Source organism: Choloepus didactylus, chromosome X (genome assembly GCF_015220235.1).
Source record: "Choloepus didactylus isolate mChoDid1 chromosome X, mChoDid1.pri, whole genome shotgun sequence".
In the NCBI taxonomy this organism is placed as follows: Eukaryota; Metazoa; Chordata; class Mammalia; order Pilosa; family Megalonychidae; genus Choloepus; species Choloepus didactylus.
The window spans coordinates 729,859-755,543 of NC_051334.1; the positions used below are offsets into that span (position 1 = coordinate 729,859).

The 25,685-nt window shown below is 43.2% G+C and overlaps 3 protein-coding genes across 3 annotated transcripts in view; 1 reads left to right on the forward strand and 2 right to left on the reverse strand.

Moving 5' to 3' along the window:
- LOC119522834 (patatin-like phospholipase domain-containing protein 4) overlaps nt 1-25,685 on the forward strand; it is a 115,865-nt gene that overhangs the window by 4,668 nt on the left and 85,512 nt on the right. The gene's annotated exons all lie outside the window — the stretch shown is intronic.
- LOC119523287 lies at nt 363-22,006 on the reverse strand. The gene is made up of 7 exons (XM_037822044.1): nt 21,992-22,006; nt 13,229-13,335; nt 13,101-13,187; nt 12,897-12,960; nt 11,394-12,590; nt 10,427-11,258; nt 363-3,366 (listed from the first exon to the last, which is right to left on the reverse strand). Exons 1-7 carry the CDS (start codon nt 22,004-22,006, stop codon nt 707-709), a joined length of 4,962 nt encoding a protein of 1,653 aa, XP_037677972.1. The 3' UTR covers nt 363-706.
- STS (steroid sulfatase) overlaps nt 3,301-25,685 on the reverse strand; it is a 646,106-nt gene continuing 623,721 nt past the window's right edge. The window contains exons 16-17 of the mRNA XM_037821492.1: nt 13,229-13,335; nt 3,301-3,498 (exon numbers count right to left, since the gene is read on the reverse strand). The gene's annotated coding sequence lies outside the window, so the exon portion shown is untranslated. The remainder of the gene's footprint in view (nt 3,499-13,228; nt 13,336-25,685) is intronic.

Consider the following 25,685-nt stretch of genomic DNA (forward strand, 5'->3'; position numbering starts at 1 on the left):
TGGAGTACAGACTTTTGGCGGGAGCTCGGAGGTGAAGGAAGGGGGGTTGCCTTAGGTGGTAAGGGACGGCTCATGGTATCGGAAAGAGTTGCTATGGGTGTTTCGATTGCAATGGGAACCAGGGGGCCTATTGGATTTAGAGGCTTTCGGATTGCTTTTTTTTGAATAGTAAATAGCACTCCAGGATCATATCCTGTTACATATAGGCGCAATCCCCACGTCTTTCCTCCTAACCACTGGGAGTCCTCCCAAAACTGCTGTGGTTCAAAGGTAACAGGGTTACAATCTCCAATTACACAGTCCTTAGTAGGAGCTCCTGGCCTTTTATCCCTCGTGACCCTTAACAGACGGTCTACATTTTTCCATGGGGCTATGGTTTCACAACCCCAACTGTAACAGAAGTAATCGCCCTCTCCCCCGCACGCTGAGGCACCTTCCTGCGGACAGATATAATGTTGGCTATGCCACAGCCCTTGTTCCTGGGGTAATGCACCACAGCCATAAGCTTTCACCCCTACTCTTCCCCCTCTTGCCCTCAGTGGCGAATTCCAGGTTCTCCCAAAGAGTTTACATAGGTCAAAAACAAATTTAGGGTTGCCAGGAGTGCTAATTTGGCTAACTATTGTTCCATCAATGGTGCGAGTTAACTGCCATGTATAATTAGTGGCTTGATGAGGGTTTTCGGCAGTTAGTACTGTTACTAGAGTTAGCATAATGGCGTACGTCGCCGCAGCCGAAGTTTTAAGGGATCTGATGTTTTCTGTACAACCCATTTCGCGTTCTGGTCGGAGTCTGCCCTCTTAATTTGTGAGTGATGTATCCAAAATCTTTTACCTGCGACTTTCACGGTGGTCGGTGTGCTTAGAATCACCTGATAAGGTCCAGCCCAGCGTGCTTCGAGGGAGGAGGGGTGTCTTTTCTTGATCCACACCAAGTCCCCAGGTTCAGCAGTAGGGGTTTCTTCTTCCACGGCGTCAGGTTTTGAGTGGTGGTCGCGGACGGTGTGGTGGATGCTTTTGGAGTTGCAGTGTAAAGCCTGTAGGGACTTGAGAAGTTCAGAGTTAGACAGGGAGGCGAGCTGCTCCTCCCCTAACTTGGGGAGGAGCGGGGGTGGCCTGCCAAACATGGCTTCATATGGAGTAATACCTTTTACATAAGGGGTGCACCTAGCTTTGAGCAAGGCAAACGGAAGGAGGCTCACCCAGTTTCCGCCAGTCTCCAGTTTAAGTTTGGTGAGGGTTTCCTTAAGTGTCCGATTCATCCTTTCTACCTGCCCTGAGCTTTGCGGTCTATAGATGCAGTGTAGTTTCCATTCGATTCCTAATGCTTTTACCAAATTCTGGGTAACTTGGGCTATAAAAGCCGGACCATTGTCAGACCCCATTGTTACCGGTAGGCCAAACCGAGGGATAATTTCAGCTAATAATTTTTTAGCTACTACCTGGGCTGACTCTGACCGAGTTGGGTAGGCCTCAACCCATCCTGAGAAGGTGTCCACCAGCACAAGTAAGTACTTGTATCCTCCTGGTCCAGGAGGCAGTTCCGTGAAGTCTATTTCCCATTGCTCTCCTGGGAGCTGACCTCTTAGGCGGTGACCTGGGGTAGCAGGGGTACTTACATGACTTGGGTTGACTTGAGCGCAGACGTGGCATCTTCTGCTTACCTCTTTTGCTACCTGAAAAAGCTTAGGTATGTAAAAGTCAGTTCTTAGCAATTCAGCTAATTTTGTCCCCCCTAAGTGTGTACTCTGATGTGTTTGTAAAATTAAGTCTCTTCCCAGTGCTTCTGGTAGGAGGATTCTAGAGTCGGGGAGGACTTTCCACCCCTTTGAATCATCTCTAGCTTGGAGCACTTGACTTAGATGAATGTCAGAGTCTGAGTAAGTTGGGGCAGTTTTTAGTACCCGGGGTGGTAGGAGGGGCAAGACTTGAAGGGGCCCCACTGGTTTTAGGGCCGCTTCTTTGGCCATCTGGTCGGCGAAAGCATTTCCCTTTGCTTCGGGCATATTTGAGGTTTGATGTCCTTTGCAATGGATTATGGCTACTGCTCTAGGAAGCCAAAGGGCTGTTAAAAGCTCTAGTATTTCTGAGGCATTTTTAATGTCCTTTCCCCCGCTGGTTAGGAGGCCGCGTTCCTGATAGATGGCCCCATGCACGTGTGCAGTGGCGAATGCATATCGGCTGTCTGTATAGATGTTCACCGCTTTTTCCTTGGCCCATCGGAGAGCTTGGGTGAGAGCTACTAGCTCAGCTTTTTGTGCAGATGTCCCATGGTTTAGGGCTTGGGCCCATATTACCTTAGAGGCCGTCACTACTGCTGCTCCCGTGACTCGAGTCCCGTCTTGAATGAAACTGCTCCCGTCAGTATAGAGAGTTTCGTCTGGGTCCTGGAGCGGCAGATCGGTCAGGTCCTCACGCAGATTGGTGGTTGCTGCTAAGGTTTCAACACAGTCATGAATGGGTTGGCTGGGATTATTTTCTGGCAGCAAAGTAGCTGGGTTTAAAGCTGAGGTTTGAAGAAACTTTATTCTGAATGGGTCAAGGAGAAGAACTTGGTATTGAGTAATTCTTGCGTTAGAGAGCCACCTGTCTGGGGGGCTTTTGAGGAGGGTTTCCACTGCGCGGGGGGCGATGATTTGCAGTTCTTGCCCAAAGGTGAGTTTAGAGGCTTCTTTAACTAGCAGGGCGGTGGCTGCAATGGCCCGGAGGCAGTTAGGCCAACCTGCCGCAACCAGATCGAGGCGTTTTGACAGATAAGCCACGACCCGTTTCCATGGCCCTAAGCGCTGTGTTAACACTCCCTTTGCTGCCCCTTGTGCCTCGGCTACATGCAGCTGGAATGGTTTTCTGAGATCTGGGAGTGCTAAGGCTGGGGCTTGGGTAAGTGCCTTTTTTAGAGCCCGGAAAGCTCCCTCCTCCTTGTCAGTCCAAGTTAGTTCTATGTCCTTTCCCCCGGTGCTAGCATAAAGGGGGCGGGCTATTTCGGCAAACCCAAGGATCCACAGCCGGCAATATCCGACCGCTCCTAAAAATTCCCGGACTTGCCGTTTCGTTCGGGGTGTCGGAATTTGGAGGATGGCTTGGATGCGTTTGTTAGACAGTGCTCTCTTTCCTTCAGTTATATTGTACCCAAGATAAGAGACTTGGGGAACGCATAGCTGTGCTTTCTTTGCTGATACCCGGTATCCTAGCTGCCCGAGAGCTTTTAATAATTCCTTTGTAGCCTTCTGGCACTCCTCGGGGGATTTTGCTGCAAGGAGGATGTCATCTACATATTGGAGGACAGTAACCTCGGGGTGTCTTTCCCGGAATTCTAGTAAGTCCCGGCTAACGGCTTCATCAAAGAGAGTAGGAGAGTTTTTAAAACCTTGGGGCAGAGACGGTGGGTAGAGGTGGCTAGACTGGTGGCCAGGAGAGAACTGGACGAGTGTAGGTTCAATTTCCAGCTAACCGCCCATCTATGTGACTGTGGGTGAATTCTGAACCTCGCTTTCCACACCTATAAAATGAAGACAAAGAAATTTATGGCGAAGATGGCAGACTGGTGAGCTGTATGTTTTAGTTACTCCTCCAGGAAAGTAGGTAAAAAGCCAGGAACTGCGTGGACTGGACACCACAGAGCAATCTGTCTTTGGGCATACTTCATACAACACTCATGAAAACGTGGAACTGCTGAGATCAGCGAAATCTGTAAGTTTTTGCGGCCAGGGGACCCGCGCCCCTCCCTGCCAGGCTCAGTCCCGGGGGAGGAGGGGCTGTCAGCTCCAGGAAGGAGAAGGGAGAATTGCAGTGGCTGCTCTCATCGGAAACTCATTCTACTGATTCAAACTCCAACCATAGATAGACTGAGGCCAGACACCAGAGACTCTGAGAGCAGCCAGCCCAGCAGAGAGGAGACGGGCATAGAAGGAAAACAACACGAGAAGCTCCAAAGTAAAAGCAGAGGATTTTTGGAGTTCTGGTGAACACAGAAAGGGGAAGGGCGGAGATCAGGCCTTGAGGCGCATATGCAAATCCCGAAGCAAGGCTGATCTCTCTGCCCAGGGCACCTTTCCTTAATGGCCCTGGTTGCTTTGTCTATTAGCATTTCAATAACCCATTAGATCTCTGAGGAGGGCCGTTTTTTTTTTTTTTTTTTTTTTTTTTTTTTTTAAATCCTTTTTGCTTTTTCTAAAACAATTACTCTAAGAAGCTCAATACAGAAAGCTTCAAAGAATTGAAATTTGGGCACGTCAAGTCAAGAGCAGAACTAAGAGAGCTCTGAGACAAAAGGCAATAATCCAGTGGCTGAGAAAATTCACTAAACAACACAACTTCCCAAGAAAAGGGGGGTGTCCGCTCACAGCCACCATCCTGGTGGACAGGAAACACTCCTGCCCATCGCCAGCCCCATAGCCCAGAGCTGCCCCAGACAACCCAGTGTGACGGAAGTGCTTCAAATAACAGGCACACACCACAAAACTGGGCGTGGACATTAGCCTTCCCTGCAACCTCAGCTGAATGTCCCAGAGCTGGGAAGGGGGAGCAGTGTGAATTAACAGAGCCCCATTCAGCCATCATTTGAGCAGACTGGGAGCCTCCCAACACAGCCCAGCAGCCCAGAACTGCCCTGGGGGGACGGCACTCACCTGTGACATAGCACAGTCATCCCTCAACAGAGGACCCGGGGTGCACAGCCTGGAAGAGGGGCCCACTTGCAAGTCTCAGGAGCCATACGCCAATACCAAAGACTTGTGGGTCAGTGGCAGAGACAAACTGTGGCAGGACTGAACTGAAGGATTAGACTATTGCAGTAGCTTTAAAACTCTAGGATCATCAGGGAGATTTGATTGTTAGGGCCACCCCCCCTCCCCGACTGCCCAGAAACACGCCCCACATACAGGGCAGGCAACACCAACTACACACGCAAGCTTGGGACACCAATTGGGCCCCACAAGACTCACTCCCCCACTCACCAAAAAGGCTAAGCAGGGGAGATCTGGCTTGTGGAGAACAGGTGGCTCGTGGACGCCACCTGCTGGTTAGTTAGAGAAAGTGTACTCCACGAAGCTGTAGATCTGATAAATTAGAGATAAGGACTTCAACTGGTCTACAAACCCTAAAAGAACCCTATCAAGGACAGCAAATGCCACGAGGCCAAAAACAACAGAAAATTATAAAGCATATGAAAAAACCAGACGATATGGATAACCCAAGCCCAAGCACCCAAATCAAAAGACCAGAAGAGACACACCTAGAGCAGCTACTCAAAGATCTAAAGATGAACAATGAGACCCTAGTACGGGATATGAAGGAAATCAAGAAGACCCTAGAAGAGCATAAAGAAGACATTGCAAGACTAAATAAAAAAATGGATGATCTTATGGAAATTAAAGAAACTGTTGACCAAATTAAAAAGATTCTGGACACTCATAGTACAAGACTAGAGGAAGTTGAACAACGAATCAGTGACCTGGAAGATGACAGAATGGAAAATGAAAGCATAAAAGAAAGAATGGGGAAAAAAATTGAAAAACTCGAAATGGACCTCAGGGATATGATAGATAATATGAAACGTCCGAATATAAGACTCATTGGTGTCCCAGAAGGGGAAGAAAAGGGTAAAGGTCTAGGAAGAGTATTCAAAGAAATTGTTGGGGAAAACTTCCCAAATCTTCTAAACAACATAAATACACAAATCATAAATGCTCAGCGAACTCCAAATAGAATAAATCCAAAAAAACCCACTCCGAGACATATACTGATCACACTGTCAAACATAGAAGAGAAGGAGCAAGTTCTGAAAGCAGCAAGAGAAAAGCAATTCACCACATACAAAGGAAACAGCATAAGACTAAGTAGTGACTACTCAGCAGCCACCATGGAGGCGAGAAGGCAATGGCACGATATATTTAAAATTCTGAGAGAGAGGAATTTCCAGCCAAGAATACTTTATCCAGCAAAGCTCTCCTTCAAATTTGAGGGAGAGCTTAAATTTTTCACAGACAAAGAAATGCTGAGAGAATTTGCTAACAAGAGACCTGCCCTACTGGAGATACTAAAGGGAGCCCTACAGACAGAGAAACAAAGACAGGACAGAGAGACTTGGAGAAAGGTTCAGTACTAAAGAGATTCGGTATGGGTACAATAAAGGATATTAATAGAGAGAGGGAAAAATATGGCAAACATAATCCAAAGGATAAGATGGCCGATTCAAGAAATGCCTTCACGGTTTTAACGTTGAATGTAAATGGATTAAACTCCCCAATTAAAAGATATAGATTCGCAGAATGGATCAAAAAAAATGAACCATCAATATGTTGCATACAAGAGACTCATCTTAGACACAGGGACACAAAGAAATTGAAAGTGAAAGGATGGAAAAAAATATTTCATGCAAGCTACACCCAAAAGAAAGCAGGTGTAGCAATATTAATCTCAGATAAAATAGACTTCAAATGCAGGGATGTTTTGAGAGACAAAGAAGGCCACTACATACTAATAAAAGGGGCAATTCAGCAAGAAGAAATAACAATCGTAAATGTCTATGCACCCAATCAAGGTGCCACAAAATACATGAGAGAAACATTGGCAAAACTAAAGGAAGCAATTGATGTTTCCACAATAATTGTGGGAGACTTCAACACATCACTCTCTCCTATAGATAGATCAACCAGACAGAAGACCAATAAGGAAATTGAAAACCTAAACAATCTGATAAATGAATTAGATTTAACAGACATCTACAGGACATTACATCCCAAATCACCAGGATACACATACTTTTCTAGTGCTCACGGAACTTTCTCCAGAATAGATCATATGCTGGGACATAAAACAAGCCTCAATAAATTTAAAAAGATTGAAATCATTCAAAGCACATTCTCTGACCACAATGGAATACAATTAGAAGTCAATAACCATCAGAGACTTAGAAAATTCACAAATACCTGGAGGTTAAACAACACACTCCTAAACAATCAGTGGGTTAAAGAAGAAATAGCAAGAGAAATTGCTAAATATATAGAGACGAATGAAAATGAGAACACAACATACCAAAACCTATGGGATGCAGCAAAAGCAGTGCTAAGGGGGAAATTTATAGCACTAAACGCATATATTAAAAAGGAAGAAAGAGCCAAAATCAAAGAACTAATGGATCAACTGAAGAAGCTAGAAAATGAACAGCAAACCAATCCTAAACCAAGTAGAAGAAAAGAAATAACAAGGATTAAAGCAGAAATAAATGACATAGAGAACAAAAAAACAATAGAAAGGATAAATATCACCAAAAGTTGGTTCTTTGAGAAGATCAACAAGATTGACAAGCCCCTAGCTAGACTGACAAAATCAAAAAGAGAGAAGACCCATATAAACAAAATAATGAATGAAAAAGGTGACATAACTGCAGATCCTGAAGAAATTAAAAAAATTATAAGAGGATGTTATGAACAACTGTATGGCAACAAACTGGATAATGTAGAAGAAATGGACAATTTCCTGGAAACATATGAACAACCTAGACTGACCAGAGAAGAAACAGAAGACCTCAACCAACCCGTCACAAGCAAAGAGATCCAATCAGTCATCAAAAATCTTCCCACAAATAAATGCCCAGGGCCAGATGGCTTCACAGGGGAATTCTACCACACTTTCCAGAAAGAACTGACACCAATCTTACTCAAACTCTTTCAAAACATTGAAAAAAATGGAACACTACCTAACTCATTTTATGAAGCTAACATCAATCTAATACCAAAACCAGGCAAAGATGCTACAAAAAAGGAAAACTACCGGCCAATCTCCCTAATGAATATAGATGCAAAAATCCTCAACAAAATACTTGCAAATCGAATCCAAAGACACATTAAAAAAATCATACACCATGACCAAGTGGGGTTCATTCCAGGCATGCAAGGATGGTTCAACATCAGAAAAACAATCAATGTATTACAACACATTAAAAACTCGAAAGGGAAAAATCAATTGATCATCTCAATAGATGCTGAAAAAGCATTTGACAAAATCCAACATCCCTTTTTGATAAAAACACTTCAAAAGGTAGGAATTGAAGGAAACTTCCTCAACATGATAAAGAGCATATAGGAAAAACCCACAGCCAGCATAGTACTCAATGGTGAGAGACTGAAAGCCTTCCCTCTAAGATCAGGAACAAGACAAGGATGCCCGCTGTCACCACTGTTATTCAACATTGTGCTGGAAGTGCTAGCCAGGGCAATCCGGCAAGACAAAGAAATAAAAGGCATCCAAATTGGAAAAGAAGAAGTAAAACTGTCATTGTTTGCAGATGATATGATCTTATATCTAGAAAACCCTGAGAAATCAACGATACACCTACTAGAGCTAATAAACAAATTTAGCAAAGTAGCGGGATACAAGATTAATGCACATAAGTCAGTAATGTTTCTATATGCTAGAAATGAACAAACTGAAGAGACACTCAAGAAAAAGATACCATTTTCAATAGCAACTAAAAAAATCAAGTACCTAGGAATCAACTTAACCAAAGATGTAAAAGACCTATACAAAGAAAACTACATAACTCTACTAAAAGAAATAGAAGGGGACCTTAAAAGATGGAAAAATATTCCATGTTCATGGATAGGAAGGCTAAATGTCATTAAGATGTCAATTCTACCCAAACTCATCTACAGATTCAATGCAATCCCAATCAAAATTCCAACAACCTACTTTGCAGACTTGGAAAAGCTAGTTATCAAATTTATTTGGAAAGGGAAGATGCCTCGAATTGCTAAAGACACTCTAAAAAAGAAAAACGAAGTGGGAGGACTTACACTCCCTGACTTTGAAGCTTATTATAAAGCCACAGTTGCCAAGACAGCATGGTACTGGCACAAAGATAGACATATAGATCAATGGAATCGAATTGAGAATTCAGAGATAGACCCTCAGATCTATGGCCGACTGATCTTTGATAAGGCCCCCAAAGTCACCGAACTGAGCCATAATGGTCTTTTCAACAAATGGGGCTGGGAGAGTTGGATATCCATATCCAAAAGAATGAAAGAGGACCCCTACCTCACCCCCTACACAAAAATTAACTCAAAATGGACCAAAGATCTCAATATAAAAGAAAGTACCATAAAACTCCTAGAAGATAATGTAGGAAAACATCTTCAAGACCTTGTATTAGGAGGCCACTTCCTAGACTTTACACCCAAAGCACAAGCAACAAAAGAGAAAATAGATAAATGGGAACTCCTCAAGCTTAGAAGTTTCTGCACCTCAAAGGAATTTCTCAAAAAGGTAAAGAGGCAGCCAACTCAATGGGAAAAAATTTTTGGAAACCATGTATCTGACAAAAGACTGATATCTTGCATATACAAAGAAATCCTACAACTCAATGACAATAGTACAGACAGCCCAATTATAAAATGGGCAAAAGATATGAAAAGACAGTTCTCTGAAGAGGAAATACAAATGACCAAGAAACACATGAAAAAATGTTCAGCTTCACTAGCTATTAGAGAGATGCAAATTAAGACCACAATGAGATACCATCTAACACCGGTTAGAATGGCTGCCATTAAACAAACAGGAAACTACAAATGCTGGAGGGGATGTGGAGAAATTGGAACTCTTATTCATTGTTGGTGGGACTGTATAATGGTTCAGCCACTCTGGAAGTCAGTCTGGCAGTTCCTTAGAAAACTAGATATAGAGCTACCATTCGATCCAGCGATTGCACTCCTCGGTATATACCCGGAAGATCGGAAAGCAGTGACACGAACAGATATCTGCACGCCAATGTTCATAGCAGCATTATTCACAATTGCCAAGAGATGGAAACAACCCAAATGTCCTTCAACAGATGAGTGGATAAATAAAATGTGGTATATACACACAATGGAATACTACGCGGCAGTAAGAAGGAACGATCTGGTGAAACATATGACAACATGGATGAACCTTGAGGACATAATGCTGAGCGAAATAAGCCAGGCACAAAAAGAGAAATATTATATGCTACCACTAATGTGAACTTTGAAAAATGTAAAACAAATGGTTTATAATGTAGAATGTAGGGGAACTAGCAGTAGAGAGCAATTAAGGAAGGGGGAACAATAATCCAGGAAGAACAGATAAGCTATTTAACGTTCTGGGGATGCCCAGAAATGACTATGGTCTGTTAATTTCTGATGGTTGTAGTAGGAACAAGTTCACTGAAATGTTGCTATATTATGTAACTTTCTTGGGGTAAAGTAGGAACATGTTGGAAGTTAAGCAGTTATCTTAGGTTAGTTGTCTTTTTCTTACTCCCTTGCTATGGTCTCTTTGAAATGCTCTTTTATTGTATGTTTGTTTTCTTTTTAACTTTTTTTTTCATACAGGTGATTTGAAAAAAGAAGGGAAAGTTAAAAAAAAAAAAAAAAAAAAAATAAAAAAAAAAAAAAAAAAAATAAAACCTTGGGGCAGCCTAGTCCAGGTTAATTGTCCCGAATCCCCTACTTCGGGGTCTGTCCACTCAAAGGCAAAAAGAGGCTGGCTGACCGGAGCCAGGGGTAGTGAAAAGAAGGCATCCTTTAAATCTAGTACAGTGTACACTTTCTGATCGGGAGGAAGCAAGCTAAGCAGGGTATATGGGTTAGGGACCGTTGGGTGGATCGTCTCAACCCTCTTGTTGACCTCTCGTAGGTCTTGTACTGGCCTGAAGTCCTCGGTCCCTGGTTTCTGGACAGGTAGGAGCGGGGTGTTCCAAGGGGACTTGCAGGGTACAAGGATCTCCGCTTCCCTTAGTCTCTTAATGTGGACAGCTATTCCTTTCTTAGCTCGGTAGCTCATTGGATATTGCCGAATCCGGACAGGTGTGGCATGGCTTAGACGCTGGACAACTATTGGGGGCTGGTGGCCAGCCATTCCCGGGGGATTGGTTTCTGCCCATACTTCTGGAATTTCTTTCTGCCACTTTATGAGGAGCTCAGTCTCTTGTTTATGAGCATCTTCCCCGGTTAGGAGGAGGTACTCTTCGGACAGGGGGCAGGTAATTAAGATGGAACTTGGCTGTCTAGGAAAGTTTACTTCCGGCCCTTCGTCCCGGAAGGAAATGGTTGCTCTTAGCTTGTGGAGCAAGTCACGGCCAACTAGAGGGTAAGGGCACTCAGGCATAACTAAGAAGGAGTGAGTAACGGTTCCTTCCCCTAAGTTACTTATCCGGGCCTGTGTCCATGGATAGGACTTGATTCCTCCAGTGGCCCCTTGAATTGGGATCCGTTTTTGCGATAGAGGGCCTTCTGCTTCCTGGAGCACAGAAAAAGTTGCCCCAGTGTCCACTAAAAAGTCAATGTCTCGGCCCCCTACTTTAAGAGTGACCCTGGGCTCCTGGGGGCTAAGGGCGGAGCCCCGGCCCCGTCAGTCTTCCTTCTCTAGAAGGACCTTTGACGGTCCTTGACAAGATTTTCTCGGGCACTCGTTTTTCCAGTGCCCCTGCTCCTTACAGAAAGCACATTGGTTTTGGCCTAGAGAGGGTCCTTTTCGCCCTCCTCTCCTGCCGGACAATTTATTTCCTCCCCCTGGCTTTTCTCCAAACTTCTGACCTCCTCCTCGGTTTTTATTCCGCGTCTGGTCCTCACTCATGGCAAGTAGGACTTTTGCCATTTTTTTGTTTAAGTCTTCCGAACTTTCCCTATTATTGAAGACTCGTTGCGCAACCTCCACCAACTCGCTCAGTACCTTTCCCTCAAAGCCTTCTAACTTCTGTAACTTTTTCCTTATATCTGGGGCTGACTGGGCGACAAAGGCAATATTAATTGCCCGCCTGTTCTCTGGCGCCTCTGGATCTATAGGGGTATATAACCGGTAAGCCTCCTGGAGGCGCTCTAGAAAAGCAGCGGGGGACTCGGTGGCCCCCTGAGTCACCTCCGTTACCTTGGACATATTTGTAGGCCTCCGCGCTGCTGCTCGGAGAGCCCCCATTAGAGTCTGGCGGTACCGTTCAAGAGCCTCCTTACCTTGACCGGTGTTAGGGTCCCACCGGGGTCGGGTGAAGGGAAAAACAGCCTCAAGGCGGTCTACTTCCGTGGTTGGCAGACCGTCTGGCCCCACGACTAGTTTCCGTCCCTGGGCACGGATTCTCTCTCTCTCCTCTGACGTGAAAAGGGTCTGCAGAAGTTGTTGACAGTCATCCCATGTGGGCTGATGAGTAAAGAAAACGGACTCTAACAGAGAGATTAGTCCTTGGGGCTTTTGAGAGAAAGAAGGGTTTTGATTCCTCCAGTTGTACAGGTCACTGGTGGAAAAAGGAACATAAACCATAAAGGGCTTTGGGTCTTCAGGGGGGCCCTGAATAACTTGCCTCAGGGGTAACTGGGTGGGGACAAAAACCTGGCCATGTGGTCCGTACGAACTTCCGGAATGGGTATGGGGGGGGGCTGGAGAGAGTTGTAGTGGAATCCGGAGTGGGAACAAGGGGTTCCTCCATTCTTGAGGTAGAGAGCCCCTCCGTTCTTGAGGTAGAGGGCCCCGAGCTAGAAGCAACGGGTCCCGGGCTGAGAACAGAGGGTTCTGGACTAGGAGGAGAGGGCCTTGGGCTGGGGGCAGAAGGCCCTGAGCTAGGGGGAAGGGCAGGGGGCCCTGCGGAATAAGGTGGGGGCCGTGTTAAGGGGGGACTATCCTGTGGAGGGTCGAGGACCGGAGGCCTTTTGGGTGGCCCCTTTAGAACGAGCACATCTCACTCTTTGGATGGTTTAGGTGGTGAGCAATTTTTAAGCCACGTGGGGCGGTCAGTGAGGACGTCGATCCAGGTTTCAATGTAGGGAATCTGATCCGGATGTCCTGGTTTCCCACAAATGACTTTTTGACCCTGAAAGGCAATTGGCAAGTTTAGAGTGCCCTCTGGTGGCCAGTTAGAGTCTGGAAAAGTTGGCCATTCGAGCTCACAAAGGGCCCGAAGGGTTCCTGGGTTGACCGTAGCCCCCAACCCTGCAGCTTGTCGGTGGAAGTCCTGAAAATTTTTCAAGAAACACTGCAACGGAGAGCAAGCGGAAGCAGACTGAGACTGACCCATTGCGGGACTGACGGTTGACAAAACAGAAACAGAACAGAACAAAGACACTAACAACAGAACACAAAACAGAGACTAACCGAAACCTGAACCTAAGGCCACCGGCCACCGTCGTGGTCCGAGGCCGGGTCTCGGAGTTATGGCTGCGTCCAGCCCTCCTAAAGACCCTAAAGGGGTACCCCACCAGACCAGATTAGAGATCTCTTACCGTTGTGGGCCCACGTCCAGACGGCTCCAGAGGCGGATTTTTGAATTTCGAGGCTTGACCACTCGGTTCTCCGCCGGGGCTGAGGAATGTCTCTCAGCGCGCACCCCCTGGGGGAGGGCCGGTAGTCAGACCTTTGTCTCGACCGATGAGCCTCAGCAAACGCTGAGATATCTCGCTGGGGCCTCCAAATGTTACGGTGCCCGCGAGTTAAAGTACGAGACAGCCAAACAGAATTTAAAGAGCCTTTTATTAGCCAGCTAGCAGGCGGCTGCCGTCTCTCACTCCGCGCAGGGAGTTCAGCAAGCAGCCCCCACCTGTGTGCGCTGGTGCCTTATATAGACAGAAACCGTATCCTAGAAACGCAAGCAAGCTATTCTAACAGAAGCAGAGTTGGCAGTTTAGCTCTTGATCACAAAAAACAATTTCACAAAGAGTTTCACTTGGAGCTGGAGCAGTTATTGATCATAAAAAACAATTTCACAAAAACAATTTCACAAAGAGTTTCACTTGGACCTGGAGCAGTTATTGTTAAACGGGTTACGCTTGGCTGATGCGTGCAACCGCAGCTTTGCCTCCCCTAAACAGTAAAGTTTTGCTTCCTTTAACTGGTACAGGCCCAGTCTCACTCCCCCCTCCCCATGGCCTAATGCCATTTACACAACACTGTTGCTTTTCAGATGTTTTAGGATTAAGGGAAAGGGACCCCACTTCAGGCCCAACCTCATTCAGTTGGGCCACACCTTGACTAAAAAGAACATCTTCAAAAGGTCCTATTTACAATGGGTTGACATCCACAAGAATGGAAGAAGATTAAAAATACTTTTTTCCTGGATACAAAATTCAACCTACCACACATACCAAATCTCCATATCACTTTGCGTAAGTAATCTAAGCTCGCATATGTGGTCTGCCTGAGGATTGGTTAACTTAAAACACGTACCTTTTCCCTCCTAATTCATAGATCTTTATACCCCTCCTTTCTTCCTCCTAAATGTTAAATATTGTTTGGCATTTTCTGGAAATAGTAATTTTTAGAGAGAGTGAAGCATATTCTATGACTGTCCTAAACTCTGCCTTGGAGGAACCCAGACTGAGACAAGGACTTGAATGGGCATGCATTATTTGGGAGATGATGTCCTAAAGGAATAATTAAGGAGTGGGGAAATGAAGGTGGAAACCCCAATATAAGGGTACGTAATTGAGGTATCCATCACTCCCTAACCCCCATTGTTTGAGAGTTGCCCCTGGGGGGCATTACTTTCCCACACTTTTGGACTGTGCTTTTGTGTAAGAAAGCTGTTAATAATTTGGAGAATGTTCTAGGGCAAAAAGTTTAAAGGCATGGCAGGAGCTTGTGGTGGGATGAAGCCAGAGTAGGTCTTTTCACAGAGCTAGCCACCATATCTTTGGCTAAAATCAGAGGCAGGTCTAGGGATATGACTAGGGTACTAGTGGCATCAGCTACAATGGCTAAATAGTGGATATGAGACCCTCCCTGGGCTAAATGGAAATACCCTGATGTCCGACAACTACTGGGGGTGAAAGTTGCTGAGGCCATTAGGGCTATCAATTTACACGGAAGTTTGACAGCCAAAAGTTCTGATTCAGCATGAAAATCATGACTTTATTGAGATAGGAGCATGAGTAGATTGGCAGGGATAACTGGAGAGCAGGCAGACCTCAGCAAGGCACAGGCCAAAAGATACAAGTGCATAAATGCATGCAACCCTTTGGTAGAAAGTTGGTGTATGGAGATGGGTCCCCAGAAGGCCAGGTACAAGTCATATCTGTAATGAGGCTGCTAGCAGAGTTGTGTACTTGGGGGAGAGAGTGGGTCCAAGGCAGACTCTGTGGAGCAGTAGTACATAAAAGTGACATGATTCATAAGGGAGTCCTGTTCAATTGGGATGGCAGAAAAAAAGAGTATTGAAGTTACACTGTGGTCAGTTCTAGGGGAATCAAGAAAATAGAAGGAAAACAGTATAGTGGCTGTAGTAGAGGGTTGAAATAAGATGAGGACCTCTTCAGAAGGCAGGGCTAAATGGACTGTGGCTACACATCTGGTGTCATCCTTGAGAAGCATGACTCTATACATAAAGCAAATCCACAGTTAATCCCGGATCTGATAATTTTATTCTCCAGTGTCTCCTGACTGTACGTTTGTTTCCTTCCCCAACACCATTTTTTTGAGTTCAGATCGCCATAGGTTACTGCAGCCATCTTATAACCAGTATCCTGTCCCATGTTTTGACTCTATCAATCCTTTCTTCACAAAGCTGCCAGTGTAATAATGCTAATACATGCATCTATCATGTCATTCCTCTACTAAAAATAATTCCTGATCATTATTTAGTAATCAGCTTGGCCACCCTTATTCCAGGAAGCCTTCCTAATCTCTGGGTTGAATTAGACTCCCCTCTCCTCTTTGTATAGCACCTGGTTCTTCCCTGTACTGTATTATCAAAAATATCCTGTCATTGCCTGTTTGGATCTTAGAATCATGCCTCATTTGACTTTCTGTCTTTAGTGCTCATCATATTTCCTGAAATATGGAAGGCCTCAAATTTTAAAATAAGGTGAAAAACCTGTCTCCAAACAATGTTGCAAGATAGCATTCCCTGTTTTTTTTTTTTTTTTTGTAGTATTTTTACACTTCTATTTTATGATAAAGAAAGGGGCATCCCTGACAGTGTTCCATGCCTTGCTACAAAGATCCATGCTCCTGTTGGCAAGGCCTAGGTAGGCAACCACCTAGGCAGTAGTACTTGGGAGACACACAACAGTTCTGCCCCCAAATGTTTCCCCCATTACCAACACATGATTCTTATTTCTAAGATATAATCTCTAAGCCATTTGTCTAAGGCATTATTCTTAGGAGTTCCCAAAAAAGTATTCATCAAACATCTGTTCTCTCACATCTAACAGGCTAAGCAATTGAGATCTGCTACTACATCAAGCTACCCCACCTGACCTTGCAGAGAATAAAGTTCTCAAGGGAGGGGATAGAGGACCATGCCTTATATGAGCAAGAGGGGTAGGGGAAGGATGTCGACCAGTGTGGTTCTCAAAGTGTGATCCACAGACCAGCAGTATCAGCATTTAGAACTTGCTAGAAAAACAAATTCTCAGGCCCCACCCCAGACCTACAGAATCAGAAACTCTGGGGGTGGAGTCTGGCCATATATGTTTCAACAAGCTCTCCAGTGCATGATAAATTTGAGAACCACTGATAAAGACCACAAATAAAATCACACTTTTCTTTCATGTTGGGCTAGACTTGGCTTCCAGTTCAGTACAGTGCTCCCGGTGTCCACTAATGATTAATCAGTTAGGGATGTCTCTCTTGGCTATGAGATGGGGAAGGAGATGGAGGTTGCATATATCAGTTACAAAGGCGTACCAGGTTTGCACAATGGATTTCATACAGAAATTTGCCCTCGGCAAGTAAAAACTTGAGATGTTAGTATTCCACTTTTCTCTTAACTAGGGCTTCTTAAAGAGCAATGTGTCTTTGAATCCCCTGGGGATCTTAACATGCACATCCTGATGAGTAGTGAGAGATTGAGCTCAAAGTCTACTTTTACAGCAAGCTCCCAGATGCTACTTCTCTTGCTGCTTCATAGACCACAACAGTAGTACCAACCCTCCAAACTTTATTTGCCCACTGCCAAAAATTTGTTTTGCAAAAATGAACAAAATATTATACTGTTTTGCACAGGAAGATACTGAAAGGCGTGGCATCTGGTAAAATCCTCTGAAGGGCAATTAACTGCAGAGTCTGTGCTCTTGTGCCCTCTGCCCCTGTCAGACCTGCATGGCAGCACTGTGAGGAACTCATGGACCCTTCCTACTTTCATTTCTATTTGTTTCGTCATGCTGTTATCAATGCAAACTAAAATCTAAATTGGTAAACAGCATTTGATGACCAGTGTCTTTCCCTTCTCTCCTCTCTCTTTAAAATAAAATCTACCTGTTGTCAATTACTGAGTTCTTCTTGGCGGGATTAGAAATGTCACTAAAATCAGGGTAGCAATAGTATGGAACTTTGTGTTATAGTAGTAGTAGTAATAATAATAATAATAATACTTCATCATTCTCTCTTCTCTGACCTTTCCTTCCTTTTCTTCTTTCTCTAGGGGTGTTTAAGCCATTCTGTTAGATCTTTCCCTAAAAATACTCAGCCACCATGGAGTTAGAGCCAGCTGCAGCAGTGGCAACCAAAGTCTTCGCTGCATTGAAACACAAAATGTCAAGGAAGCAAACAAAGATTTGTTTGTTATTGTTTTCCTTCCCCTAAAATTCCAACTCATAAGGTATAAGATAAAACACATTTCTCTTTCTTTCTCTCTTTCTATTCTTTCTTCCTCTCCTCTGTCCCCCTGCCTCTTCTCCCTCTCCCTTCCCCATCTCAGTTTCTTCATTCCTCTTCTTGCCTCCCCCTTATCTCTTTATCCCTCCTTCTCCCACTCTGTGCTTTCTTTTTCCCTTTTCTGTCTGTCTCAGTTTTCCTTCACTCTCTTCCATTCTCTCTTTGTTCCTCTCTCTTTCCCCTCATCTCTTTTGCCCTTCCTTTCATTGTTCCTGGAATGTGTAGGTATTATAAAAGTCTCTCCCTATCAGGTTGATGTGTGTATCCAAAGTCTGTCATTGTGGCATCAACTGATACTGGGCTCAATGAGGCCTGAAAGGGGTTATTTCAGACTCCCCATTTAGTAACCACCCTTCAAATGAATGTTCCAATTGTTTGTTTTAAATTAATGAATTGTTATTAACCAACGACCTGAAATCCAATACTTGCAGCTAGAACATAGAGTTTCCATTAATGTGGCACAAACACAATATTTTAAGGTAGCAGCATGTTTATTGCTTTTCATTTGAAGAGATTAGGTAATGAGGTGGGATGTGCAATGGCTGCCATTCCTGTTTACAGCTCTCATTCCATGATGCAAGGCCAAGTAGCTCTTGCCAAATGAGGGGTGCAGACATCAGCATCATGCTTACCACCCGTAATGTCTTACTGATCTTATGAAAAAGTGTGGACTGCAGCTTCCTTGATGAACAAATTCCAAGACTCTCAGAGCTGCATGGATGTGTGGGTGATATGAGTTATAGCCCATCCAAACACTTCTACCAGCGCCAAGGCTCTGAAGCCATTTGGTGATAATCAATAATGGTGAGGAAGAAATAAACAGAGAGCTGTCAGAAACCCTCAATGGCTTCTTTCCACAGCAGCCTTGCTGGGAAGAACCCTCCCTGAGGTTCTCACTCCTCCCCTGTCCTCCAGGCTGCATTTTCTCCTCCTGAGCTTATTGGAAGCACTGCCCAGCCCTTTGCCAATTGCACGAGGCTTCAGAGTTGCCTTTTGCTCACCAGCAGAAATCACGTCTTGTAATCAATCACATGCTGCACAATCAGATGAGCTAGAAGCAACTCATGGGCAAGGAAGTTGAACAATGTCCAAATCCTTTTCACTCATTCTCTTTTTCATTTTATTTGTGAGTCCTTTTGGAAATCTGCACACTTTTTCTTGTTTTATGCACTGTGGCCTGGCCTCACATGCACAATTAATGTACATGAATTTATCTGTATACATTCAGCTAAGAGGCATGAGGAGGGCTGCAGGAAGAATGGAGGAAGGATTTATACACTTCAACGGATTCTGCCTGTCATTCCATTCAATGGGCATGCACCCCAGATTGCAACTTCCTGAGGGAATAGCAGCCTCCAGATATCCATCTCACACACCTCCTTGCGATGTTTCTTGTCTCACTGAGTGCGATTCAAATATTTAAAGATTGAGTGTGCATTTTTAATACAATATTCTCCCTGTGTGGAAGAATTCTGTATCCCTAAACTGAAGTCACAGTGGAATAGTTAAGAAAGAGTGTAAAGACTGAAATCAGACTGCCTGGGTCCAAAGCCTGGCACTAGCACTTACTAGCTATTGTGGCCTCAATCTCTCTGCACCTCAATTTCCCATCTGTAAAGTGGGGTTAATAGTAAGGAGCTCACAGTGTTGTTATGAAGATTCACTATAGTACAAACTTTATAAATGTTCTTTTATCCTCACACAAGATAGAGGAGTAGGCTTTAAATCACTTGGCTGGGGAAGTACACAAAAGCTCTTTGGGGACCACTGGGGAATGGGAATGCCTTCTCCAGCCAACTCCCCAAAGAAGCCAAGGTGCATGATGAAAGAGCCATGGGGAGCAAGGCCTGGCCTCATTGAAGACATTTCTTTTAAAATAGGGCTTAGAGTGGGTTGGTGGTGAGAGGGCTTAGCTGGTGGTTAGGAGGGATTGGGCTGGGCAGGGGAGAAATGATGGTTCACTGTGCAATCTCTCATGGTCATACCTCCTACCCCCACCATAGGTATTTCTTCATAATATGCCTATGTTCCTGAACACTTCCACTCACAACCAGCTTATAAGCTAGTCAAACTAAAGGTCAGGGTCAGCCATAGGCAAAGCTGGTATTCACCCTAGTCCTCTGTTTTGCTTTCCAATCAATATTTTATCCACACAACCCCAAACATATGTCTTGTGTAGCATTTATCAGTATTTCCATTTCAGTCCCAACCTCCTAGAAGCTCTTCTCATTTAAACCTCATACACCTGGAGTCCCTTCTCTCAGGGCTCCTGCTAACATGGTAAATTAAGGTCTACTGAGGTGTTAATGAGGGTTAAGTTAGTCTCACCCAGGACCAGCTTGAGGTGGCATAATTAATGGCAAACTACTAAATGATTTCATGACATAATTTCCCCATCTTCTCCCCCTCACCATGCCCACTGGCCTGCTATAATTTTGAAAATGTCCAGCAAGAATCATTTATTTGGGATAATATTCTAGTGTGTGCCCTGAGATTTAGGTTCTTAAGTAGGGATGTGCTGGAACAACAATGAAGTCTAGGTTTTAACAAGAGCCCCTTGTTCAGACAAAAGCTACCCAGCTTGGTTTCCATAGACACGTTGATTCAGGATTGGAAGACCAGAACACAGAAAGTATTACCTTTGCACTTGAGAAAGTAACTCGTAACGTTTTTCCTTTTCCATGAAGCTCATCCCTTTCAAAGCTGCTATTCATATCAGATCCGGTACATTAGCCAGTTACCTTCCACCAGGGGATATGCTCATGTTAAATGTTTGGAATAACTAAGACCATAACTTGTCAACAGGACTGTTAAAATTGAAGCCTGTTTTCTACTGGATATCAGAGGATCTTCCTTAACTCTTTTTGGTGTACTCAGCCTTAGACTTTGCTCTTTCTTCTGGATGCACTGTCTACCTAGGTGTGTCTTAAATCAAGTTGGTATGTTCATGATTCTGAATGTTTGGCTGGCTTTCAGAAACTCAACTTTGGGTCTAGATATCTCGGGACAAAGCAAAATACCCTCTCAGAGATCATCATTTTGGTGGGGGCTTATTGGGAGATGCAACACTTTATATCTCTTTGTATGAATTAAATTATCTGATAATTTTCCATTGGGTTTTTTCATACACCCTGCATATACTTGAATAAGCAGAGCAGTTGTCCTCTGCTGTCGAGCTTCCCTTTAGGATGGGGGGACTCATGCCCGTTGCTGCCCTCAGATGTCAGTCCTCTTCTCTCTGGGAACTTCCCTCTGCTGGAGGAAGTATGCTCCCTTTCCATGGGCAGCCCATCTCCAACGACTAGTCAATGCAGGGTTTATAAGGGCCTAGCCCCCTTAGCTTAACGTAAGATAACTCTGAAGGATCATCCCAGCTTCAGAGTTCCCATTAGGCTCTTGGATGAGAGGGCATCACAGTCCAACTTCTCCCTCTGCCAAGTTCTGCTTCCTTTTCTTCCTCCACATATATTAATACCCAGAGCACTCCATGATAAATTTCCTGCTTGCTAATCTCCATTTGAGTCTGCTTGCTGGGGAATATTAAATGTAACAATACTTTTTTTTAATTATCCTAATTTGAGGGTACCCTCTGTTTCCTTATGAGACCCTAATTGACACAGGGTGTTGTGTTTATTATTTATCATGATTCACAACAGGACTTTTGTTTTTTGACTGTTGCCGTTTGTTTATATTTTACTTGCACCAGGGAATTTGGGGTTATTCAGATTGTAGGAGTGGGGGTGTGTTTAACATGCTTTTTCATTATTTTAATCACTTTTTCTGGTCTGTCTTATTTACACACACACAAATGCACATACACACTCACACACACACACTATGCTCCTTCTATAATTCCCATTTTATTTACCCAGGATTCAATACTTAATGGAAGTGAGGTGGATACACATCAAAGGGACAGATGCAGCGTATCTTGGTTTGGATTTTCTCTTATCCCTTTGGCAATATTGTACTTACACAAAGACTATCAGAGGCTGCTGTGTGACTTTATAGGGTACGGAATTGACAAAATAGCTCATTTGTTGCTATGCTACAAACCTTTTATACTGTGCCTTTCATAACTAGTCTGGAAGAATATATACCAAGAATTGGTGCACTTCAGTTTATGGCAATTTTCACAAACTTTGGACTCTCCTGGTTCTTCAGCCAGCTCAACACCCCCAAGACAACATCATCATTATCATCGTAGGGGAGAAAGCAGAGTAGGCACACAGGTGTCAATTAAAAATATGTCCATATCAGCTTCCTTCTGTTCTGGAAATACATTTTTTTCTGCAGAGTTTGTCTGCTTGAGAGGCATAATTATAGCACAGAGCTTAAAAGCATGAATCCTGAAGCCAGACTGCCTGAGTTCAAATTCCCATTTTTCCATTTACCTGTTCCATGGCCATGGACACGTACTTAAACGCACACTGCCTCAGTTTCCTCAACTGTCAAATGAAGTCCATGATGATAATATTCATCTGAGAAAGTAATTGTGAGGATTGTGCCAGTTAATCTATATGAAGCACTTAGGATAGTACCTGGTATGTAGTAAGGATCTTATTATTTTTTTGATGTTAACTATAATCTTCATTGTTTGCTATGTAGAAATATTAAATTCTTATGTTATCAGATCTGTTAATATTTTCCTTTTAATTTTTTTATTCAAAATAAACCACAGTGGAGGAAAAAGGACTTTACAACCCTAATATCATAATAAGCCTTCACCTACATTTTCTTCTGGTACATATCTTCTAGATAATTAAAAATGTACTATAGCAAAAGACATGAGAAAATCTAAAGGCAAGAAACATATACTTCATTTCTTCCCAGTCTAGCAGATACATTGTTTTATTCACAACATATAGAGTGCTATATATTAATAAGAATGATAAAGTACCTAATAGACATATGGGCAAATTATATTCACAGGCAATTTATAGAAGAAAAATGAATACCCAATAAACATATGAAAAAAAGTGATTAACCTCAGCAGTGCAGAAAATGCAAATTAAAACAAAAATAAAATTGCTTGCCACCTATCATTTTGGCAAAACTTGAAGGGAATGAGTGATCAAGATTCCTGCACTCCCCACTCCCACCCACCCCTCGTCCCACATTACCTCTAGTGTTTTGGAAGCTGTATATCTTATATACTTGCTAGCGCTTGCTGGAACTTTGAAATGGTTTTTGTTACGAGTTAGTGTTTTCCTATCAACAATTCGCATTTCAGCATCTCTAACCTTTCCTTTTTAATCAGCTTTCATTTCCTGCCTTTACTGTCCTATGTCTTTTTGCTGAATTACTGAACTGGAAGATCAGAGTGATTTTCTCAGGTAATATCTTCAGCTATGTCCATTCTGCTAGTCAACTCATTTATTTTTATTGTAATAAATCATATTTTCAATTTCTAAAAACTCATTTCAGTTTTCACGGTAATCTGTTTCTCTTTTCTGGGTGGGGTTTTCTCTTGAATCTCATGAGCCATAGCTGCTATTTGGGACTTTATCCTCTTATATTTCAGATACATCTCCGTTTTTCTTTAAACCATTTGGGTGGATTCCTGCTGCCTGCAATGAAAATAATCCCTAACTAGGACAGGAGTGGGAGAAATGGTAGTGGAAGAGATCACATCTAGTTAGTTGAATTGGCAAAGGCTTTATATGGTTTGTAACATTTGCTGTGGGCTTTTTTTTTTCAGATGGATAAGATTTAAACCATCAAGAATGGGTAAAGTGTTCCTGGTTGTAGAAGGAGTAGTAGCAAAAGTAGGCCAGTACAATTGATTCTGGTGATGAATGCACAACTGTATGATGGTGCTGTGAATAACTGATTGTACACTGTGGATGACTGTAGTGTATGTGAATATATCTCAATTAAACTGAATTAAAAAAAGTAAATGAACAATGAGGGAGGAGGGGAATGGGATGTTTTGTATGTTGTTTTTTACTTTAAATTTTATTTTATTTTTTGGAGTAATGAAAATGTTCAAAGTTTGTGGTGATGAAAGCACAACTATATGATGATACTGTGAACAACTGATTGTTTACTTTGCATGATTGCATGTTATGTGATTATATCTGAATAAAATTGCATTTAAAAAAAGTGTGCCAGTATGGGATTTTCATAGAGGAGGACACATTATAATTTGGCTGGATCATATGATATATATAAGGGGATAGTTGGAAAGCTGAAAAGGTATTATAGGGGCATAATATGGAAGGTCTTCAACCCCAGGGGGAAGGGATTGCAATTAGTCTGACATAGAAGAGACGCTGAAAGGGTTTGAATAAGGGTATGGCGTGGTCAAAGATGTTGTTCAGCAAGAGTAATCTGGCCACAGTGTGTAGAATGGATTAGAGTGGGGGCGACTGAAGGAAGAAGGAAAAGTGAAGGGACTATTATATTAGTTCAAAGCAAGGTGTAAGAAGGTCTGAGCACATAGAAATGGAAACATTTCACACTCTACAGGATTTGGGCATCTAGATTAGATGGTAGGGTATTCAAAGGAATACTTGCATCTGTATGTTTTAAGAATCATGTGCAATTATAGCAATAAAATGCAGAGTGGCCAAAAGTGTAATTCTTGCTGTATTAAAAATATCCCTCTTTTCCCCTTTTTTTTTCTTCATTTAACAGTTTCTCTGACTATTTCAACAAATGATATTGACAGTGTGTGTGAATTAGAATTGCATCATTTGGTGAGTCCCTCAAAGACATAATCTTCAGAAATATGTTTCTTAATATGAATTCCTAATTTCTCTTCTAAGGACTTCAGTTAGTTTCTTTATTTCACTTTTAACATATTTCAGAATAGTTGTATTGATCTCACTACTTGAGAAGTTTACAGTAAAATCTGCACTCTGAAGCTTTTCTTAAGTTTAGAGACCCAAGGGAATGGAGGCATAGAGATAAAGCAGGGGAGCTCAAAAATGCTCAAGTGAGAATAGGATAAAAGATAGTTTAATTTACTTGGTAAGAGCACAGCAAACTGAATTGTTTTACCTACTGGTGCTACATATCTGTTCTACAGGGGCTGGGGGTGAAGGTGGGGGAAATACCTAGATTTTCAGAGTATAGTGGATGCCATAGTATGCCACCAAGGGCCATCTCCTCATCCTTCCTGGACTTAAGCACGGATTCCCCAGTGCCTAGGAGCCATCAGCCTTCTCTGGTAATTGCCCTTGGCTGAAAAAAAACTGCCAAGTTCAAGGTCATGTACTTTCTGCTGTAGAGTGTAGCCTGTATCCTGTAGCTGACTTATTTGAGGGTATAAAGGCCCAGTCCCCCAACCCAACTGGTGACAACTCTGAAGGGTCAGCTTCAGAACTCCCCGTGAAATTGGCCTTTTGTATTAGTTTTCTATTGCTGCTGTTAACAAATTTCCACAAAATAAATGGCTTAAAACAACACAAATTTATTATCCTACAGTTCTGGAAGTCAGAAGTCCAAACTGTGTCTCACTAGGGAAAAATCATGGTGTCAGCAGGGTTGCATTCCTTCTGGAGGCTCTTGGAAAGAGTCCATTAGCTTAGTTTTTTTTTTTTTTTTTTTTTTTTTTCAGCTTCTGAAGACCACCTCTATTCCTTGGCTCATGGCTCCTCTTCCATCTTCAAAGCCAGCAGTGGGACATCTTCTCTCCTTTCTTACCTCTGCTTTCATCTTTACATGTTTTCTCCAAGACTGACCATGATGCTTCCCCTTTATAAGGACCCCTGTGATTACACTGGGCCCACTGTGATAATCCAGGATAATCTCCCCATTTCAAGATCCTTTTGCCATGTAAGGTAATGTAGACTCAGGTTCCAGGGATTGGGAATCTTTGAGAGGTCATTATTCTGCCTAGCACACCTTTGTTGGGACTGCATCCCTTCTCTTTCTGCCCAATCCTGCTGCCCTCACTTTCCCACAGGTATTTAACCTAAAAGTGCTCCCTAGTAAGCATCCTTCACACAAATATCCATTTCAAAGTCTGTTCCCCATTGGACCCAACCTGTTGCAAAGGTCCAGGAGGTTAGGGGAAGAGTTTGGACATGAAACTATACATTTGGAGTAGAGCTAAATAGTAAGTACTTCTGACAGCCAACT